The sequence below is a fragment of the Engraulis encrasicolus genome, chromosome 11 (genome assembly GCF_034702125.1).
Source record: "Engraulis encrasicolus isolate BLACKSEA-1 chromosome 11, IST_EnEncr_1.0, whole genome shotgun sequence".
Lineage (NCBI taxonomy): Eukaryota > Metazoa > Chordata > Actinopteri > Clupeiformes > Engraulidae > Engraulis > Engraulis encrasicolus.
Genome location: NC_085867.1, coordinates 31,386,715 through 31,408,448, shown reverse-complemented (window position 1 = coordinate 31,408,448; position 21,734 = coordinate 31,386,715). Strand labels below are relative to the sequence as shown.

Genomic DNA, 21,734 nt, shown 5'->3' with positions numbered 1-21,734 from the left:
ACTGAATTAGGATCCCCCCGGAGTATTTAAATATAGATCCGTTCCCAGGTTTCCATTGGGGGATAACGACACGCAAAGCTCCTCACAGCTTTGAAATGAGACAGAGACAGACAGACACAGAGACAGAGACAGGGAGAGGCTGAGAGAGACAGACAGACACACACACACACACACACACACACACACACACACACACACACACACACACACACACATTCAGAGAAAGATAGAGAGAGTGTGTATGCTTAGTGCGCAGGGAGAGGCAAAGCATTGAAAGCAAAGTGAGGGGAGATAGTGAGAGAATGAGAGAGAGAGAAATTAAGAGAGAGGGGGAAAAACAGCATCAGTGGGATGTTGTCCGGCGCTTAAGGATGTATTGTGAGTGTGTGTGCGTGCGCAGCTCTGTTGTTCCTAATTGCGTTATCAAACGGGCCACCACGAGATGAAAGAGAATCATGAGCACGCTGCTGCACACACATCACGGGGGCCTGCGCTCCTAAGCTGTCACGCTCACGAAAGCCCACAGAGAGGAGAGAGAGAGAGAGACAGAGAGACAAACACAATGAGATGGAGGAAGGAAAGAGAGAGAGAGAGAGAGAGAGAGAGAGAGAGAGAGAGAGAGAGAGAGAGAGAGAGAGAGAGAGAGAGAGAGAGAGAGAGAAAGACTAAGGACTGCTGTAAGTTGCCAACAGTAGTGTACGTTCACGGGAGAGGAATGATAGAGAGAACTGGGCTGTGAGGAAGTGTTACAGGTGGAGAGGTCCTCATCTTTTTTTCAATGCAACATCTCCTCTTTCTTCCTCTTCCTCTCTCCTGTCTCCTCTACTCCTCTTCATCTTCATCAACATCATTATCATCATCATCATCACCCTCCTTCTCCTCCTCTCTCCTGCCTTCTCTCTCTTCCTAATCCTCCTCCTCCTCCTCCTCATCGTCATCCTCCTCGTTCTCCTCTCTCCTCCTCCTCCTCCTCTTTTCTCCATTTCTCTTATTTTTTCCTCTTTCTCTTCTTCTTTAATTGAGCCACTGTCCTCCTCCTCCTTCCTCCTTACCCCTCCTCCTCTTCCTCCTCTCTTCTCCATTTCTCTTCATCCTCTTTCTTCTTTCTCTCCTTGCTGTTATTGTCCCACTCTCCTCCTTGTTCCTCTCCTCCTCCTCATCCTCCAACCCCTTGTCTTCCCTTGTGTGCTCACCTTTCCTTTCCCCTCTCTCTTCTTTTTTCATCATGCCACCCTTCTCTCCTCCTCCTCTTCCTCCTCCTCCTCCTCCTCTTCTCTGTCACACACGACTCCTCGGACAACAGGAGCGGTATTCTGGAGAGATTTACTGCATCCAAAGTCTGGGCCTTTTCTCTTGTGCTGTCACTGGATAAATGGGACATATTTAGGAGTTGGCACTCTGCCTTCCGGCAACCAAAAGCCCTCCATCCACAAAGACATTTGATTTATCCTGAGGGAGATTAAAGCTAACAGAGACATCATGTACACACCGGCATATTCTACAACATCGTACAAAGGTGTCATCTACGTATACACATTGACAGGTCACATACATGTATGAACTTCATAAAATCTTTATGTGATACATGTCTGGATGTGTGCATATATCCCTCATAAGCTTCACATGCACATCTACAAATAGATCTCTTAAAGATACCATGATGTGCGTACAGTACATACATACAGGAGCTCAAAAGAAACATGACATCCACCCACACATACTGTATGTACTGTCTTTTACTTTACATTACATTGCACTTAGCCGGGGCTTTTATCCAGTGCGACTTACTAAAGAGGACAAGCGGTGTACAAATATACATGCCAATTGTTGAGCTGTGAGAAGATGCCCGGGGGATTCAGTGCTACGTACTGTGCATGTAGGGCTGGTCTGTGTGCATGCAAGTAATGTGTATGCACATGTAGTGCCATGGCTCCTGGACAGCCACAAGAGCATATAGTGGAGAAGGAGGAGGAGGAGGAGGATGATGAGGAAGGGGGGACGGAGGTGGAGGAAGAGGAGGAAGAAGAGGAGGGGGAGGGATGCAGTGGTAGCAGTGGGCCTGGTCCGTGTGCACACATGTGTATGCGCATGTAGTGCCATGGCTCCCGGACAGCCACCAGCGCATGTGGTGGAGAAGGAGGAGGAGGAGGAGAAGGAAGAGGAAGAGGAAGAGGAGGGCATGTATTGTAAGAACAGCAGTCTTTGCAACAGCATACAGCTGTCTGTAACATGCAAGTGAAGCACATTCAAAACCAGAAGGGGGGTGGGGGGGGCTGAACTCTGTTGTCTAAGATGACCTGGATGAATGAGAATCTTCACAGTCACGTTTAAACCATAGCAGCCCATACACACCCTTCCATGGACTTATACCCAGCCCCGCCCATCTCCATACAGTACCGACCCAGCCCAGCCCAGTATAGCCTAGCTTTCCTCAAGCTCAGCTCCTTCTCTCTCTCTCTCTCTCTCTCTCTCTCTCTCTCTCTCTCTCTCTCTCTCTCTCTCTCTCTCTCTCTCTCTCTCTCTCTCTCTCTCTCTCTCTCTCTCTCTCTCTCCCTCTTTCTCCCTCCCCACCTCCTTGTAAAGTGCCTCCGTGTGCGGAGCGGAGAAGAGGCTTGACATTGCCAAGGATACACTTTGGCCCGGCGCCAACCAATAATACATAAGAGGGACTCTTAGCGTCTGCCTTGCCAGCCAGCCAGCCAGCCAGCCAGCGAGATTGGGTTTGTCTTAAATACCCGGGTGACTAAGCAGAAAAATGCTGCTGTCTCGTGGGACTTTTGCTTTCCATGCGGCAAGCAAGCAGGGAGTGTGGAGAGATGCGACAGGACAGGACAGGACAGGACAGGACAGGACAGGACAGGACAGGACAGGACAGGACAGGACAGATGTGGATGAGGGAATGAGGGCGAGATGGAGATAAAGAGGGTGAGGGATAAAGGGAAGGATAAAGAGGTGGATGGAGAGAAGAGGGAAAGGCAGTCAGTCAGTATGCCACTGTGTTTTCTGTCTCCCTCTCTATCTGTGTCTTATTTGCCTTTCGTTTCTCCCTCCCATGCCTTGTCCTTTGGTCTGTGAATGCTATTTGTCTATTTCTATTTGTCTATTGGGATGCTGCCCATCCATCTTGTTATCCGTTTGTCTGTCTATCTATCAGTCTACCTAATTGACGGTCTTTGCCAGCCTCTCTCCCTCTCTCTGCCATCCTCCCTCTCCCTCACTTTCCCTTCTCTCTGTCTGTCCATCAATCTCTATCTCTCCTGTTCACTTTCTGTCTTTCGCTCATTTTCTCTCTGCACTGCATCTCTTACTCTTTCTCATCTGCCATCTTGTCTCCCCTTTTCCTGACTTCCTCCCTCTGCATTTCTCTATCCATCCTCTATGTGTCCCTCTCTCCATCTCTCTCCCTCCATTTTTCTCTCTCTCTATCGTCCCGTCTCTCTCCCTTCTTCCATCTCTCTTTCTCTCTCTCTCTCTCTCTCTCTCTCTGTCTCTCCGTCCCTCCCTATCCCTCCATCATGGCCCATTATGGATTGTCAGAAATATCTGTATCTGCAGCGGAAATAGCTAGCCGTCTGCCAGGAGTCCCCAGAGCGCTGAGCAAACCGCTGAGCTCTCAATACGCAGTGTGACCGGAACTCAGCCGGGAAACAGCCAGCGCAGGGCAGGAAGGTGTAGCATGACAACCGGCCCATCCACCCATCTACCCCACCCACCCACCTACCTCACCCACAATCCTTCACCATGTTGCATTCATAGAGAGAGAGAGAGAGAGAGAGAGAGAGAGAGAGAGAGAGAGAGAGAGAGAGAGAGAGAGAGAGAGAGAGAGAGAGAGAGAGAGAGAGACAGAGATTGAATGCTAGTTTATTGTAACACGTTCACTGGTTCACGTTACAGGATACAGCCATTCTGCATACGTAGGTCTAAATTCAGCAAATGAAGGGAGGAACCCTCTCCCTCATATCCACAGCACAACTTCCAGATCCTACCCCACTCCATCATCACATGAACTCAAGCCCCATCATTACCCAATGACATAGAGAGAGAGAGAGAGAGAGAGAGAGAGAGAGACAGGGGGAAAAAACCTCCCCCCTCCCCACATGTGCCGCCATCATGTGCCGGTATCATTGATATGCCCTTTATCTAGCGTTTCCTGCCCCTCGTTATCAGATTAGCCGGTGATGCATCGCATGGCATTGTCGTGGAATCGCTTGCCACAGGATAGGATTGGATAGGACAGGATACCTAGCTAATGCGAGGATTTATGCATCGAAGATTTATCCGCTAGATAGACAGATGGACTTGTCCGATCTTATTCCACCTGCAGTGAAGTGGCCACAATGGTGCAGGTTGGTCAGAGCTAGATGTCCAAAAGGCAGAGGGCTTTGGCACAGGTGTCAATCCCGGGTTCAGAAAGTAAAAATCCTGCCACAAATTTGATCAAACCAGCTCTGAATCAGCTGATCGCAAAGAACACTCAGGACAGGTAGACAAGCCTCACCTGTGTTGGATGGAAACTGTGGCAGGATTTTTGCTTCTGGACCGGATTTTTGACACCAATGGACTTTTTAGTGTTTAGTTGCCACAGTATGTGGCGATTAGAAACGGCAGATTCGCACAAGAATGTGCAACAAGGGTCTTAAAGGGGTATGCTACTATTTTGGGGCTTAATACAGTTAAAATCGTTGGCTGGGGTTTATAAAAGTGGTAAAGTGTCTTATTTTTCATGTTAAGCGTCGTCTTGCTTTAAGTGTAGCATGCTTTTTTTCCGTGTAGCATGCTACAATGCTACACGGATCCATTGGCTTTCACTAGCTTAGCGACATATTCCCTCTTTTAACTTGTCTTAAAGCAAGACAACGCTTAACATGAAAAATAAGACACTTTACCACCTTTACAAACCCCAGCCAACGATTTTAACTGTATTAAGCCCCAAAATAGTGGCATACCCCTTTAAGCTACGTCCACAAACGACAATATTAGTTACTCACTTCTAGCTCACTCACTTGTTCGCCACTCGCTCATGGAACGCGTGTTAACATTCCTGCAGGATATCTGCCACTGCAAACAGTGAGAGCTTAAGTGTCAATAATCGTAATTTTTCATTCCAATTGGTTGCTTGCTTACTCGCACAAACTTTAAATATTTTTTTTATCTCGGAATCCAACCACATCGCATCGCTTATACTCTCCTCGTCTGTCAGGGCCTCGCACCGCTTGAACACATAAAGATTCAATTTACTTCTCTCGCTGTTGAGTAAATAGTACCGGCGTGTGTGAATGCAGCTTATCACTGGAACACATAAACACTCAATTGACTTCTCTTGCTGAGCGAGTAACTAGTAGCGATGGGTGTGACTGCAGCTTAAGTCTAGCCCTCTGAGTGAACCCCTTTCTCCCTGCCCTGCCTGTCGTCTGATGCCTGCTCTGGGCTCTGGGCTCTGGGCTTGGGGCTCCTCCACGGTGGATTGGCCTGTGATGAGGACCGTACCTGAGCCGTTAGCCCTGCTAAGCCCAGCCTGTCAGCAACACGGCATCTGTTTGCTGCATTCTTTTTCACTCTTTCTCTCTGTCTCTACCTTTCACTCTTTTTCTTTCTCTTTCTTTGCCTCTCGCTCTCTCTCTCTCTCTCTCTCTCTCTCTCTTTATCCAGCACACTCTCTCTCTCTCTCTCTCTCTCTCTCTCTCTCTCTCTCGTTCTCTGTCTGTGTCCCTCTCTCTTTTTGTGTCTCGTTCTCTCTCATCCAGCATTCCCCCAGACACATACACAGTCAGGCACACACAGACATTAGCACGCACATGCACACACACACACACACACACACACACACACACACACACACACACACACACACACACACACACACACACACACTCTCTCTCACACACACACACACTACAGTACATTTCCTCTACTATCTGTCTTTCATCCACGTGTCCACACTTACAGCCTACACCCACACACACTTTCCCTCTTGTCTCTCACCCCCCGGCCTCCGCCCACGCACTCTACCCACCCATGCATACACAGACTACACTTCGCTACTCTAGACTACATTATCTCTCCTTCTCTCTCTCTCTCTCTCTCTCTCTCTCTCTCTCTCTCTCTCTCTCTCTCTCTCTCTCTCTCTCTCTCTCTCTCTCTCTCTCCCTTCTTCGCGCGACTGAAGCAGCTCCAGCTGTTGAGACCCCATAAGACACACTCACACAGAAACACACACACACACACACGCACACACACACACACACGTACACGTACACCCACAGCTGGAAGCGATTGGAGGGACTGTCACGCCACAATATCCACTTCAGTGAGGCTTTAGTCCAGGCCCCATCCCCATCCCCATCCCTAAACCCAGCCCCAACTCTGTCATCAGTCAGCAGATGGTCTGCTGAAAGCTGAGGATCCGAAACAAGGAGACTTTTCCTCCTTAAATCCTCTGCCCTCTCCGCCCAACCCAAAGCCCCTTTCCTCCTGAATTATCCACATTTTACAGCAACAGGAAAAGGGGGCTATGTCTGAATGGAGAGACGAATTCACACTACTGCACACACGTACAAACACGCACGCACACATGCACAACGCAGGCACATACACACGCACACGCACACACACACACATACACACACACACACACACACACACACACACACACACACACACACACACACACACACACACACACACACACACACACACACACACACACACACGCACACGCAGAGGGGAACACACACGAAAGGATGTGTGGGAGTGAGGAGGAGGGGGCGGTAGTGATAGTGCATGGTTGGGGTCTAAAATGACACCCAAAACCACTGTCCTCAGATCTAATGTCCTTTAAATACTTCCTGGCAGAAACAGAGGAGGAGGGGGAATGTGGGTGTGTAGCTGGCAGAAACAGAGTAGGAGGGGTGCGTATGGTGGGTGGGGGGAGGTGAAGGAGGAGGGAGGGAGGAGAGTTGGGAATGGAGCGCTCGCTGGTTGTTGGAAGGGGCAAGGGTGGTGGAGGGTTCGACTTGCTAAAAGGTGGAGCAGGAGGAGGGAGGGGAGGTTTGGGAAGGGATGGCTTGGCTCGCTGGAAGGCGGCGTGGCATGTCATTAGCCACGCCAGGGCCACGCGGCACCATTTGACCTCGGCTGTGCATCACGACACACTCACACACACACACACACACACACACACACACACACACACACACACACACACACACACACACACACACACACACACACACACACACACACACACATACACACACACACACACACACACACACACACACACACACACACACACACACACACACACACACACACACACACACACACACACACACGCACGCACACAGATGCAGACCGGAACTCTACTCAGTCGTCCTCTCCCCTAATCGGAGTACCACACGACCACCCACACACACCCGAGCACTCACTCCATCACTCGTCCACTTAATCACTCCATCCCTCACACACATACTTACTTTCTCTCTCCTTCTCTCTCCTCTTTTCCACACACACACACACACACAGACCGGAAACATATCCCCCCTCGCCTCTAATTAAACCAAACTGTGGATGACTTAATGACTGACTGTGGCTGCTGTCTGTGCTCTGCAATAGCTTTATGTGAGTGTGCACAGTAGGAGAGTGGGGGGGAGTCTCTCTCAAGCGGGTAAGTATGACATGAACCAAAAACAAAAGCCCAGGAGGAGATGGGAGACATGATTGCATGAGGCCAAAGGGGTTTTGCAGACACGTCACCTCACGTCACGTACAGCACAGTACAAAGCATAGTGACACTCAAACATGCTTGTCAAAGTGCAGCCCCCCCCCCCCCCCCCCCAACCCCTGAAAGAAAAATCCCTTGAATGTCATTGTCATGCATTGTTGTTGTTATGTGTTGTCATGTGTTTTCTTCACCATGTTACTCTGAAGAGGTTGGAACGTGTGGCATTGACGGCAGTGTGTATGTGATTGTTGTGGATGGTTGATTAGCATTTTTACATGTCATCGCTTATGGGGATTTAAAAAAAAAATGTTATGCAGTATATAAACTGAAACCAATTTGTACACATGCAATTATTAGTTTAGTTGGCTGTCATCCACCATCAATTTGACTGCCTATTCACCTTGTTTGCGATTTATATTCTATCTAACTCTATTGTGTCTCCAGTGCTACTACTCGAGGTGGTCAGAAAAATAAACTCCACCGCCCCTGTGGCTGTTAATTTACTTTCCTGGTAGATATTGCTATTAATATAATATCTCTATGAGCACAGTTATGTACGACCTGCATTTATTACTTATGACAATCCAGTGCTACATGTTCCAAATGACCTGCTTTTACCTGTCCACCTGAACCAGGTGATCAGTCAACCAGCCAATGACCTGGATACACTAGGCAGGTAAAACCAGGCCATGTGGAATATGTGGCACTTGGTTGACATTAATATTGTAAAAGCAACTCTAATATTCCTATTATACATCTCTAGACTACTGCTATGCCAGGTGAAGTTGGGACTCGCAGGCCAGTCATGAACTCATTGCACCCCTCTCTACCTAACGTTTTGTTGGGCCCATATCCACCATATGACGAGCATATACGTACGTACTCAGTTAAATTTGACATCCACCACCACTGTGACTCCCAAATTACTTTTTTAGTTGATATTAATATATTAATATATCGCTATTATTAAATTATTATCTCTAGGCTGTTATTATGCCAGGTCAAATTGGGACTCTCAGGCCAGTCGTGACCTCAACTCAGTGTAGCCCTCGCTTGTGTTTACCCCATATCCATTTGATAAGCATACAGTCAGCTAAATTTGACATCGACCACCACTGTTACTTTCTTAGTTGATATTATTTTTGTCTGTATGATGCTACTATGCCAGGTCAAATTGGGACTCACCGACCAGCCATGAACTCAGTGCAGCCCTTTGGATTTGGCCGATATCCATGAGATAAGGTGCTGAGCCACTGTGAAAGTGAAAGTACAGTACAGAACAATCATTTCTACTGAGTCACGCAGTTTACAATAACAGCCAGCAAGGCAGGTAGGCAGACAGAGAGGCAGGCAGAGAGGCAGGCAGAGAGGCATTGGGTTTTTAGGAAACATCACACCCGCACTGCATTCAATGCCAGACGTTCATCCACCTTGTCCTTGTATGCACCGTGTACTGTACTATATTGTATTTCCATCTGAAGGAAGGTTGCCGACGTCAGAGCAGTGGCGGCTCATCGGTTTCATGAAAGTTTTACCAATTGGCAAAGCATGCGGTAGTGAATGCATTATTGAGAGCCTAAGCGTGGTGCTGTACAAACAGGTAGCATGTATATGCATATGTAGACCGCGCGTTGGCGTCGTTAGCACGCTATCGTGTCGCCCTACTGTTCTGACGTATGTAACCACAAAAGCATTACGATGTTGTTTCATGTGCATAAATATGTGTGTGTTTGTATGTGGGGGTGTACTGTTGTAGCCTGTGTGTGTGCATGTGTGTGCGTGTGTACATGCGTGTGTACGTGCGTGTGTGTGTGTATGTGCATGTGTGTATGTATAAGTCAGAGGCGGACAAATGAAAGACCAGAGAGTGAAAGTCTGGCCACGTTTTCCTGCCTGTGCTCACAACACAGGTGGTTTCGGTAATTAGCTTGTTCAGCCAGCGTCAGCTGCATGAGTGAATTAGCTGGAAAGCATATGTTGCAAGACTTTCGCTATCTGCATCCAAGATGTCCACCTCTGAGGGAGTGTTATGTATCCCCCTGTGCCTTGTGTGTGTGCGTGTGTGCTTGTATGTCCCTGTGTGTGTGTGTGTGTGTGTGTGTGTGTGTGTGTGTGTGTGTGTGTGTGTGTGTGTGTGTGTGTGTGTGTGTGTGTGTGTGTGTGTGTGTGTGTGTGTGTGTGTGTGTGTGTGTGTGTGTGTGTGTGCATATGCATGTGTGTGCGTGTTTATGTGTGTGTTCTAGAATCTAAAGTAACCTCCCTACATCTTGTGTACATCTGTGACTGTCTTCTGTATGTGTGTGTCTGTCAGTGTAAGTGCAAGTGTGGGTATAGTGTACATACTGTATGTTATTCTTGTCCCTCCCGTTGTGCCCAGTGTTGTTGTTATTGTTGTTGCATCTCACCCCTCCTCCTCCTCCTCCTCCTCCTCCTCCACACCCCTTTCCTCCCTTCCTCCTCCCTCCTCCCTCCTCCCCCAGGTGCCTTAGAGAGTACACTGGGGATCGCTGTCAGGATCGAGTCGCAGTGCGGGTCATAAGCCAAAAACGTATGTGCCTTCCCAGAGGAACACGCTGAACTCCCTAAACCCCCAAAAACCGCACGGCATCTCTGGTGTTCTTCTTTGTTTGTTTGGTTTGTTTTTGGGAGGTTTTGGTTTCGGTTTTCGGTTTTTCGTTTTGTGTTTGTTTTCGTTGGTTTGGTTGGTTTTCTTTATCTTCCATCCCAAAGAAGAAAGTTCCAATCTCTGTCTTTCTTTCCCCTTACCACCCATCCTTGCCTGTTATGATTCATTCCCAGTCCATCTGTCCAGCTACGTAGTGATAAACTGTGGACAGGTGTGTAACTGTGAATGGGAGTATGTGTGTGTACATGTGTGTGTCTGTGTGTGTGTGTGTGGTGGTGGCTGCCTAGAGGTCCCCTTACTCACTGCACGGAGCAGTTCACACGCACACACACACACACACATACACAGACACCCACACACACCCACACACACTCCTTCTAATTTGTCAAACATTAAACCCCCTCCCCCTCCCCACCTCAGCTCATCAGCTAGTGTGCTCTCATCTCAATCTCAATCGCAGGTCCAGAAACCACAAACTGATTCTGGTACCGATTGGACTGCATGGTGTTTTCACGCCCTAACATTTTCATTTTTGTTGTGTTTACTGTAGATGTGTGTGGAGCGGTTTAGTGTTTGATTTGAAGTTTAAAAAAAGGGGGAAACCAAACAAATGCAAAAACCAACCCTGTTTGGGTGCATGAGGCTTGAAAGACATTGATTGGAATGTTTTTGTTTTTTTGTTTCCTGCAACGAGGGCAGACGTACGTTAACAGACATGGGGAACACTGAGTGGTCAACTCCCCTCTTTACGGGGCCACCCTCAGTCAAAACACCAGGGGTGCACGTGGCTCTTGGGGGATTTCGAGTGTGAAAACTCACTCTCCTCTGTTTTTTCTCTTTTCTCTGTCTGTCTCTCTCTTACTTTTTTCTCTCTCTTTCTCTCTGTCTGTCTCTCTGTCTCCCTGTCTCTCTCTCTCTCTCTCTCTCTCTCTCTCTCTCTCTCTCTCTCTCCCTCTTTCTTTCTGTGACTTTTTTGTTTCCCTCTCAGGTGCCCAATTGAATTTACTGGTGATCGCTGCCAAACCTACGTAATGGCCAGCTTTTACAGTACGTCTCACTTCCCACTTCCTGCTGCCTGTGCTTGGATTGGAGCATGCTCAAACAGCGCTAGCTACTACTTCCTTTTGCTTCGTTTCACCTCTCAGTCCAGTCTCACGCTGTGTCCATCCAAATGTCCGTCCGCTCACTGCGTAGTGTACTGCGTAGGGAGCAAAAAAACCCGGTATAATTCATGTCTGTCCTCCTAGGGAGTGAACTACGCAGTGAGCGAATACACATTTTCGGACACAGCATCAGTCTCAGTGCAGAGTAGGCGTTTTTCATTTTTTCATACTGTGCAGTAGTGTTTCTTTTTGTTTTGTTTTTTTTTTCATTCCTTTTTCAATTCAGTAGTGTGTTGCTGTTGTTTTTGTTTTTAACCCATTAATTACTTAACACGTCGCATGTGAAACGTTCTTTAGCTTCATCTCATCTAGTTTTCAGTTAATATTAACAACGGAAAGCGTTATTGTGTCATTGTGTTGTTGCTGGTTGTGTCATAAATAAGATACATTTTATATGCAGTAAATGTACTGTGTATATGTACTAGTGCTTCACATTTATAAGGTTTTGATTATGGAATTTAGTTAATAATAGTTTGTGTTCCTCATTGACCATATACATTTTACAAATATTTGTTAGAATGGTAGCCTAATCAGTTTATAGTTGTACAGTGTAGCTTAATCAATTTATAGTTGATGGACAAACTCTCAACAAATCGTTACTTTAACTTCATTCAACTTCTGAGGCCAACATTTCCTATTATGAATCCAGTATAGTGTTTTTTCAGAGCTGCACACTAAATTAAGACAGCTGCAGCTGTCAACGATTAACATTTCAGTTCAGTTGCAGTACTATTAAGATGTCATCTGCGTTATGCGCCCTCTCACAGTCCTACACACACTGCCCCTCTTTAAGAAAAAAGAATTATCACATTCACCAGAGTGTAAAACCATTCATTTAACTCCTAGTCTGACTTTTGCCCCTTACAAACACATTGAGCCATACGTAACTAGGCTGTGTGAAGTAGTAGCCACACCATAAAAAAGGACCAAAAAACCCCTGAACAGACCTTATTAACAGGCGTGTTGCTTTGAAGTGGCAGTAAAGTCCAGATGACCAGATGAGATACAGCTGCCTCTATGAGTGCGTGCGTGTGTACGTACGTGTGTGCGTGCGTGGGGCAAGGGGATAGCAGTCAGTCTCCTGACCCTCCATTGCTACATGGCCTTGTAGATGACCATGACAAGAATTTAGAGAAAGGCCCTAAATTGTTTTCGTTCAGGGGGTCCACAAGATGTAACCATGCCCCAGCCAGCCCGACCGAGAGCAGGGAGGGTGCAGCACTGGCCAACGCCACAGCAACAGCTATCTAAAATGGCTGCTAAAACTGGTCGTGTTCATCTACCCTTTTCCCCTTCTTTTCCATTAAAGTTTGGTTTTTAGGATGATCCCCCCCTGTCATTACCCCAGCGCCTTAAGCAAAGTAAAGGGTTTGGGAATTTCATTTGCATAGTGGTTTCGAGGTCTGTGGTTTGAGGGGTAGGCTTGTGCTGTGTTGTCAAACAGGGGCGTTCAGGTACGTAGAAGTTACTTTGCCAGGAATGCTAACACAGTCTGGTCCTCTCATCTTGCTTTTTAATGTGGTGCACTTTAGAGTCTCGTAACCACTAACTTTAAACCTCCCGTGTAAACAGTAAATAGCTGCGTAAAAAAAAACCTTTTAGGCTACTAGAAAGAGGGGACGCAAAGAAGTGTTGAGAAAGCATCCATCTGGGTAAACAAGGTGATGCCAGGATATAGAAATGATTCAGTAGAGCAAAAGAAGGGTGATGGGGCTTGAAATCGTGTCAATGTTCTAGAAGCCAACAGAAAAAAAGGAAAAGAGGGAGCTTGCCCGAGCAATCCACCCACGAACTAGAACTTCAAAGGCCCGCTCCAACTGAGCGCTTTTTACGCATGCCAAAGTCCATTAGTGAACTGATGAGGCGAAGACCTGTGAAGCTGTTTTCAGTGTCTCTGCAACGTTTCTTTCTAACATAATCAGCTTTGAATTCTTAGATGTTCCTTAAATCTATTAGCCTTTTGCCCCCCATTCAAACGTTGGTCATTATTAGCACACTGTAACTCTTAAACATTGTCACGGGGTGTTAATATATCCCACGCATGATTTGATCCTCCTTCAGCAACACGCTCAGGGTATCCCACATGCAAGGAAACACTGTAGAAGCCTTTTTTTAATGTCAGCCCACACATAACAAAAAAATAGCAAACCCTGCTTAGCTCTACACCAGAAATAAGTGTAGATCAGTAATGGATCCTTTCTTCAGTTGATCATTGCAGTATTTCAACTAAAGGCAACTGTAGTTCCAATCATACAGAGTGTTACTGACAGTTCATCACAGTTTAGCAAAGTTTACAGTTGAGAGGTTTACCCACATCAGGCGGTCCAAGTGTCATTAGGTTTGACGTTGTCGCCCCGTAGGGTATAGGCAGCGTCAGAGAGTGACGTTTTGACATTTGAGTTTGTTTTAATAAAGATACCTCCAAGGGTATTTTTTTACATGTTTATTTCTTCATAACATACTTAACTGGCATGGCTGTTTAACCCATGTACTGACAGCTGAGAGGCCGTATTGAAACGAGCCGCGAGATGTTTATGTTATTGCGTGTGGGACTCCACAAAGTGCACGTCTCTGACCGCATGCTTGCCAGACCTTGGTGGTGAAATGTGGAGATAGGTTTTTTTTTGATATGGCGTTAACACATTTCGGTCGTAGTATGGCGTTTGCTAGACTACTAGACTTTGTGCAAGCACAGTGTTGTTTGCATGTGCATGTTATTGTGTTACTTTGTAGTACGTCGTTAATGCTCTCTTCAGTCTATTTTTTATGGTCAATAGCGTTGTGCATACAACTGATATTAATAGAATTCATTTGAAAAAGTCTGAAAATGTGTCTATGTATGCTACCAGAATACTAGAATACATATTACATGGTAACTGTAATAATAATTTCTAGGAATCTTTGATTTTATTCATACTCACTTCACCATTTTATTAGTACATTTTATTCAGTGTACAAGTTTTCAATGACACTCAATTCTCAACCCACTGTTTTGTTTTTTTTGTTTTCTTTCTCGCTTATTTCTTGTTCTGGTTTTATATTTTGTTTTATTTTGTTTTCCTTTCTTCCTTTTTGTCACCCCCTTCTGCCTCGGCAGAACATCTTGGGATTGAATTTATGGGTATGGACCGCTTCTTCCTCCTCTAGTGTTCAGAGTTATCGTTATCGTAGAAGACTTTAGACGCTTGAGCCCTCTTTTTGTTCTCCGCCTCCAGCCAATTGTTTGTCTTGCGCCTTTGTGAAGGGATCATACAGCCATAACTTTTACAGGAAAACATTCTCACAGTGGAGAGCAGGAGAGGAGAGGAGAGGAGAGGGGAGAGAAGAGGGTGCCTCCCAAATATTTGTGACAGCCTTGTCTCTCTGTCTGTATTACATTGGCCAGTTATGTCTCTCGCATACCTGGAAATGGAAGTAGCTTCTGGTTCAATTTGCACTCGAGGCACCCCCCTCGATGAACTCCTCCCCTCCAACCCTTGAGAATTTTTTTTTTTTTAGAAAGAAGGGGCAGCACAAATTAACCACTGTGAAAATGGAGTCCATCTGTTGTTCTGTCAGGCTAATTCCAAATTCAGAGAAGTTCCTAGTCAGCTCCCCAGAATCAGTTTGATGTGTGAGCCAAAAACCAAAACACCACGGCAGAGATGCCCAGGGTCAGAGTAGAGCAGAGATGCCGCCCCTAATGGGCAGCCCAAATCGTGGGAGAGTGTGGACGATATCTGTTAGCCACAGCTCTTGCTTCGGGACATGCCAGTTGTGTCAGTTGTTTGTTTCTAGAACACATAGCTCCTCGTGGTGAGACTGGACACCCCAGCTGTCAGAAGCAAACATCATGTCCTTCAGAGACGAGGAGAGCAATGGCTAACCTTCAATCTCATCTCACGTTAGCCTAGGATATTTTCCCGAGTTAGCTTAGCATAATTTAGCTTAGCAGAAGTTAACCTAACGGAGCTAGTCACATGTGGGTGGCCCACATAAAGCCTTGTTATCTGTGTAGCAGTTATGCTGTATGGAAAGATCCCTTCAGCTTTATGCTTGTGCCTGTTTACCCCTCATGCTTCCCCAGGCTCCCCTGCCCTCCTCCCCTCCCCTGGCCTTGTGTGCACCGCATTTTCTTCTCTGTCTCACGCATGCTATCGCAACCAATGCCCCCCATTCTCTTCTCTCCTCTCCTCTTCTTTCCTCTCATCTCTCTCCTTGTCTTTCCTTGTTCCTTTTTTATGTGTCAGACCCTGTGTGACTGTCTCTATCCTGTCTGTCCTGTTCAACGTCAGCCTAATGTCATTTTGTCGTCTAAAAGAAAAGAAAATCTTTTCAAGTGATGACGGATGGGGAGACAGTATATGTGACATGATGCTTGTTACTTTTTTATGAAACAAGAGAACGTGATCACCCAACAGTCACATAGACTGACTTGTAACAAGATTTGTTCACAGTTGATTACAAGGTGAATCAGATATGACGTCTTGCTTTGCACTTAGCTATATTCATAGGCGTGTAGCCTCGGATGGGCTCGGGACGACTTGTTCCCAATGCTTGTTGTTAATCAATTCCACCCACTTTGGTTTGGTTTGGTTTTGGTTGGCTGTTTAAGCAACAATGTTAGCTCCCTATGTAGCCTATGTATTTTGGGCTAGGGCCACTTTTTTGAGATATCTGGCTACAGCCCTGGTTGTCTGATTTATTTTTGAGACATCCATTTACTTATCAGTCACCAATATTTCATTCTCGGTTACGGTTCTGCATTTTTCCCAACATGATAGACAAACCATTAAAAAAGCATAGTACGTACTCACTGTGAACAAATGCTGTTAATTTTTTTTGTCCTTAGCCCTAACAAGGTCATGAAATGTTTTCGACATGCATGATTGAATGAAATTAGCATTTTTGTTATGTGTTTGCTTCTGTAATTGTTATAACCTGTGGGCATTTTTGAATGCATAGCCAGGAATGTGTCACGTTTGACTGTTAGCATCCCAATAGCTTCTTCAGAGTGAGCACGACCTTCTCTCGTTCTCAGCATACTTAATAACAGGAATGTCCCGTCTAGAGCCGTAGCACTTGTTATGCCAATAACAACAATTGACCTTGCTAGTGTTTTAGCCTAAACCCTGTTAATCCTAGTGCATTGTGGTAGTATCCTTGTAGTAGTAGTAGTAGTTTACTTGATGATGGCGAGATGTAAGGTCTTTCTTTTTTTGTTTGTCTTGGGAGTTATAAGAATATGTTTATGGTCTTTTCCAGAAGCTGAGGAGCTCTATCAGAAACGTGTTTTGACAATAACCGGAATCTGCATTGCACTCCTAGTGGTGGGCATAATGTGTGTGGTAGCCTACTGCAAAACAAAGTAATTACCACTCATCACTCTTTCACTCTCACACCATTCTTGTTTTTATTCTTTTCAAAAACACAAAACCATATTGAGTGTATTCCATTTTCCATTCCTCACTCATAATGAATATTTTTTTTGCTGAAACTGCCATTTCAGTTTCTTTATATATTCTCCATTATTTTTATAAGACAGTACGGTTAACATTAAAAGTTAAATACATTCAGATTGATGTTCTTCAAGTAGGCCTAAATAAATTGTGAACATTCAAGCCAGGTACTGTTACTATTGTTATGACCGTTTTATTGTGCCTGCATGTTCTCCAGTGAATGTCCAATACTGACTTGTTTTTTCACACTCATCTTCTCTCTCTCTCTCTCTCTCTCTCTCTCTCTCTCTCTCTCTCTCTCTCTCTCTCTCTCTCTCTCTCTCTCTAGAAAACAAAGGCAAAAGCTCCATGACAGGCTGAGGCAGAGCTTACGCGAGCGAAACGCCATGGCCTCCATGGCCAATGGACCTCAAACACACCCACCACATCCACACCAACACCCACCGCCCCCCGAAAATATCCAGCTTGTCAATGTAAGAAGTCTGCAGAGGGCTGGTGTCTTTGTGTGTGTGTGTGTGTGTGTGTGTGTGTGTGTGTGTGTGTGTGTGTGTGTGTGTGTGTGTGTGTGTGTGTGTGTGTGTGTGTGTGTGTGTGTGTGTGTGTGTGTGTCTGTGTGGCCAATGGACCTCAAACACACCCACGACCACCGCCCCCTTAAAAACATCTAGCCTGTCAATGCGCCTGCGGAAGACAGTGTGTGCGTGCGTGCGTGCGTGCGTGTGTGGCCAATGGACCTCAAACACACCCACACCCACAGACCCCCTAAAACATCTAGCCTGTCAATGCGCCTGCGGAAGGCTGGTGCGCGTGCGTGTGCTTGTGCGTATGTGCGTGCGTGTGAGTGTGTGCGTAGGAGAGAGAGAGAGAGAGAGAGAGAGAGAGAGAGAGAGAGAGAGAGAGAGAGAGAGAGAGAGAGAGAGAGATGTCTGTGTACTGTACTGTATTTTCACGGGGGAGATGAAGAGAAAGCCAGTGTCTGTGCTGTGGGGCTGTGGGTGGCAAAGGCTCCCCCTGTAGTGTAGACTCAAGTAAATATTGCATGACTTCTCTACTCAGTGAAGTTTATATCAAAGGGCGGGCGAAGTAGAAGTACTGTAAGACTTGGCTTCAAAGCCAGGCATGAGGAGAGAGAGCTCTTGATTTATGAATGCTGGCACTTTTCACTCTACCTGTACTATAAGACTATAAGACATGACCTATATTTCACTTGTGTTGCGCGGTTACTCTGAAAGTAACCTGCTCACTGCTTGTGTACTTTCAGCAGCTACAGCCTACTTCTCTCAGATGTGGCTCCTGCTGTGTATGCCCTTCTCTGCTCTCTTCTCTTCTCTTCTCTTCTCTTCTCTTCTCTTCTCTTCTCTTCTCTTCTCTTCTCTTCTCTTCTCTTCTCTTCTCTTCTCTTCTCTTCTCTTCTCTTCTCTTCTCTTCTCTTCTCTTCTCTTCTCTTCTCTTCTCTTCTCTTCTCTCTATTAGATGCTAGTTTCTTACATGTAAACAAACTTTGGTAACACTTTCTATGAAGCCCATATCTATAGCGCATTATGAGCGCATTTATAACAACTTATAATGCACATCATAATTAGTCATAGTGCATTATGTATTGTAAGCCCCTTCTCTGCCTGTAGTTTATAACCATTCATGATGTTGATATACTGTTGATATACTCCATCATGAAGCGTTATTATGAGTGTAGTTATGATGCACTATGATTATTTATGATGTGCATTATAAGTTGTTATAAACGTGCTCATAATGCGCTACAGATATGGGCTTCATAGAAAGACTCTTACCCAAACTTTAGTGGGGGTGCTGTGGCGCAGCGCGCTAAGCCCCCCACATTTGGGCTTGCATGCCCATGGGGACCCCGGTTCGAGTCCGGACGGGGTCATTTCCCAACCCTACCCCATCTCTCTTTCCCACTCACTTCCTGTCACACTCTCACTGTCCTATCCGAAATAAAGGCCCAAAAAGCCCATTAAAAAAAATATATATAAAAAAATTGTTACCCAAACTTTACAATACAGCACCTGCAGCACCTTTCCCCTTTTGCCCTTTTCACAGTTCTGACTGTATTTCTGTGAAGGCAGCTATTCATTCTGGTCATGGTAGTAGTCAGCGTGTGAGTTATAGATGAGTTGTATGTGAGTTGCATTTGAGTTTCAGGTGAGAGGGAGTTGAAAGGTGAATCACATTCTTGAAGCTCAAAAAACCTCAACAATCCCCATTGACTCTTGTTCTTCTGACTAACTCCATGAATTCCTCTCTTATTTCTTCCAACTGCAGCAGTATATCTCAAAATCCGCTGCACCTGCTAAACACGTCATAGAGAAGGAGAGGGAAACCTCCTTCACCCTGAACCAGTACACGTCGCCAACACACCAGTCCGCCACAGTCACACACTCACCCAGCCACAGGTAAGGTCTGAGCTCAACACTGTGCACGCAACTACTCCTCTGAACTAATCTCAACACTCACCACAGCTCTTCTCTTCTCTTTTCTTGTCTTTTCCTCACCTTTCCTCTCCTCTACCCCTCTCTTTTCTTTCTATACACCTCTAACTCCTCTTCTCTTCTGTTCTCGGCGCTTCTATTCTCTTTTCTTCTTCTCCCCTATCACTCTTCTTCGCTCTGGTCTAGTCTCGACCCTCTCATTCCTCTCCTTCCCTCTCCTCTTCTCTACTTTATTCTTCTGCTCTTCTTTCCTCTTCTTCTCCTCCGCCTCTTCATCTCCATAGTCTCCCGTCTTTGTCTGCGCTGGCAGATAGATACAATAGACTGGCACTTATATAAGCTGTATCCTCCTCTGTATTGTATCTCCCCTTCTCTCCTCCTCCTCTTCCTCATCTTCCTCCTACTCCTCCTCCTCCTCCTCCTCCTTTCTTCACTGCGTCCAAATACGAACATTCGAGGACACAGCCGCATGTCTTACCCACCGCACTTCGACTATCTCAATGACAGCTATCTTGCCTCTCTCAGTTCTCCTTTTGTCCGCTAACTGCATAGTCAGTCAGGCACTGTGGAACTGCAGTAGAGACTATAGGGAGCATTCAAATTAACTGTCTTCTTGGAGGTTCTCTCTTTCAGCCTCCGGGACAGAGCTGTGACGAGAGACTTGTCTTTCTGGGAGACCCATTTACAGTAACATCGAGTCGTAGTGTGCACATCTTTCAGAAATGACTCTCTAATGATGTAGATGTTAAAAATGGTAATAATTGATGAGACGGTCATGGCGCATTGTGAGATCAAAGCAAGCAGCTTTCTACTGTATGTGGTGAAACCAAAGTGGCTTCAAACGTCTTCAAAAAATCTTCAAATGTCTTCAAATCTTGAGGAGTTTAAAAAGAAGTTCTTGTGGAGTTTGCTTTTGGGCCCTACAGGCTCCACAGAGCTTTGTACTCCGTCTACAGCAATCGTTCCCAAACTTTTGTCTGCTGGGATCCCCCTTTGAGAACTAAGAATATTTTGTCCCTATATTCCAAATGTGAGACATTTTTTGCCCCTTAAAATTGCTAAATTATAATGTGAAAATCACAGGACCACATGTGAGTTCTTCTGGAATTGTTCAATTAAATGAAAGCATGTATTCAAGGTTGCATGCATACAGCCCCTCTCTCCACGACCCTCATGGAGTATCTCCGCAGCCCCCCTAGGGATCTAGACCCCCAGTTTGGGAACCCCTGGTAGAGCGCAGCAGCAGCAGCAGCAGCAGTAGTACCAGTGGTGGTGTATGTATGTGCCGTACCCTTATTCCTCTGGATAGGTGTGTGATGGGTGTGAAATCACAGTTGCCTTCATAAAGAGACTCCCCTGCTGCTTCAGCAGATGTGCTCCAGTTAAAAGTGCCCTCTCGCACTCTCGCACTCTCTCTCTCTCTCTCTCTCTCTCTCTCTCTCTCTCTCTCTCTCATTCTTTTCTCCTTTAACTTTGTCTGTCTCTCTAACTCTGTATCTGTCTCCTCTGCCCTTTATCTCGTTAGTCTTTCTCTTTCTCTTTCTCTGTCTATCTTCTCTCTCTCTCTCTCTCTCTCTCTCTCTCTCTCTCTCTCTCTCTCTCTCTCGCACTCTGTCTGTCTTCTATCCCTCTCTAACTCTGTCTCCTCTGCCCTTTATCTCGTCAGTCTTTCTCTTTCTCTTTCTCTTTCTCTTTCTCTGTCTGTCTATCTTCTCTCTCGCACTCTCTCACACACTCTCTGTCTCCCTCTCTTGTTCTTTTCTCCTTTAACTCTGTCTGTCTGTTTGTCTCTCCCCCTCTTTCTCTGTCTCTGTCTCCTCTGCCCTTTATCTTGTCAGTCTTTCTCTTTCTCTGTCTCTGTCTGTGTCTCTCTCTCTGTCTCACTCACACTCACACACATACACGCACACATGCACACACACACACACACACGCACACACACACACACACACACACACATACACACACACACACACACACACACACACACACACACACACACACACACACACACACACACACACACACACACACACACACACACGCACACACACACACACACACACACACATACACACTCCATCTCCATCTCCATCTCCCCCTCTGCCTGCTTCAGACATTATTTGTGTGCTTTGAGAGCTTCTGTGACCCTCTTCTGTTCTGACCCCGTCTGTCTGCCCGACTGTCTCTGCCTCCCTCTCCATCTGCCTATCTGCCTATTTGCTTTCTCTCTTTTTCGTCTCTCACCCCCCTCTCTCTCTCTTTCTTTCATTTTCTCACCCTATCTCTGTCTAAATCTCTTGCACTTTCTTTTCTCTTCATTCTTTTCTATCT

At 46.0% G+C, this 21,734-nt stretch overlaps 1 protein-coding gene across 2 annotated transcripts in view; it reads left to right on the top strand.

Annotated features, from left to right (window-relative positions):
- Nucleotides 1-21,734, top strand: part of nrg1 (neuregulin 1) — a 92,391-nt gene that overhangs the window by 64,842 nt on the left and 5,815 nt on the right. For both annotated transcript variants that reach the window (XM_063210441.1, XM_063210439.1), the window contains 4 exons: nucleotides 10,204-10,271; nucleotides 16,757-16,859; nucleotides 17,279-17,423; nucleotides 19,234-19,364. In XM_063210441.1, the coding sequence (XP_063066511.1) occupies nucleotides 10,204-10,271; nucleotides 16,757-16,859; nucleotides 17,279-17,423; nucleotides 19,234-19,364 (447 nt within the window). The remainder of the gene's footprint in view (nucleotides 1-10,203; nucleotides 10,272-16,756; nucleotides 16,860-17,278; nucleotides 17,424-19,233; nucleotides 19,365-21,734) is intronic.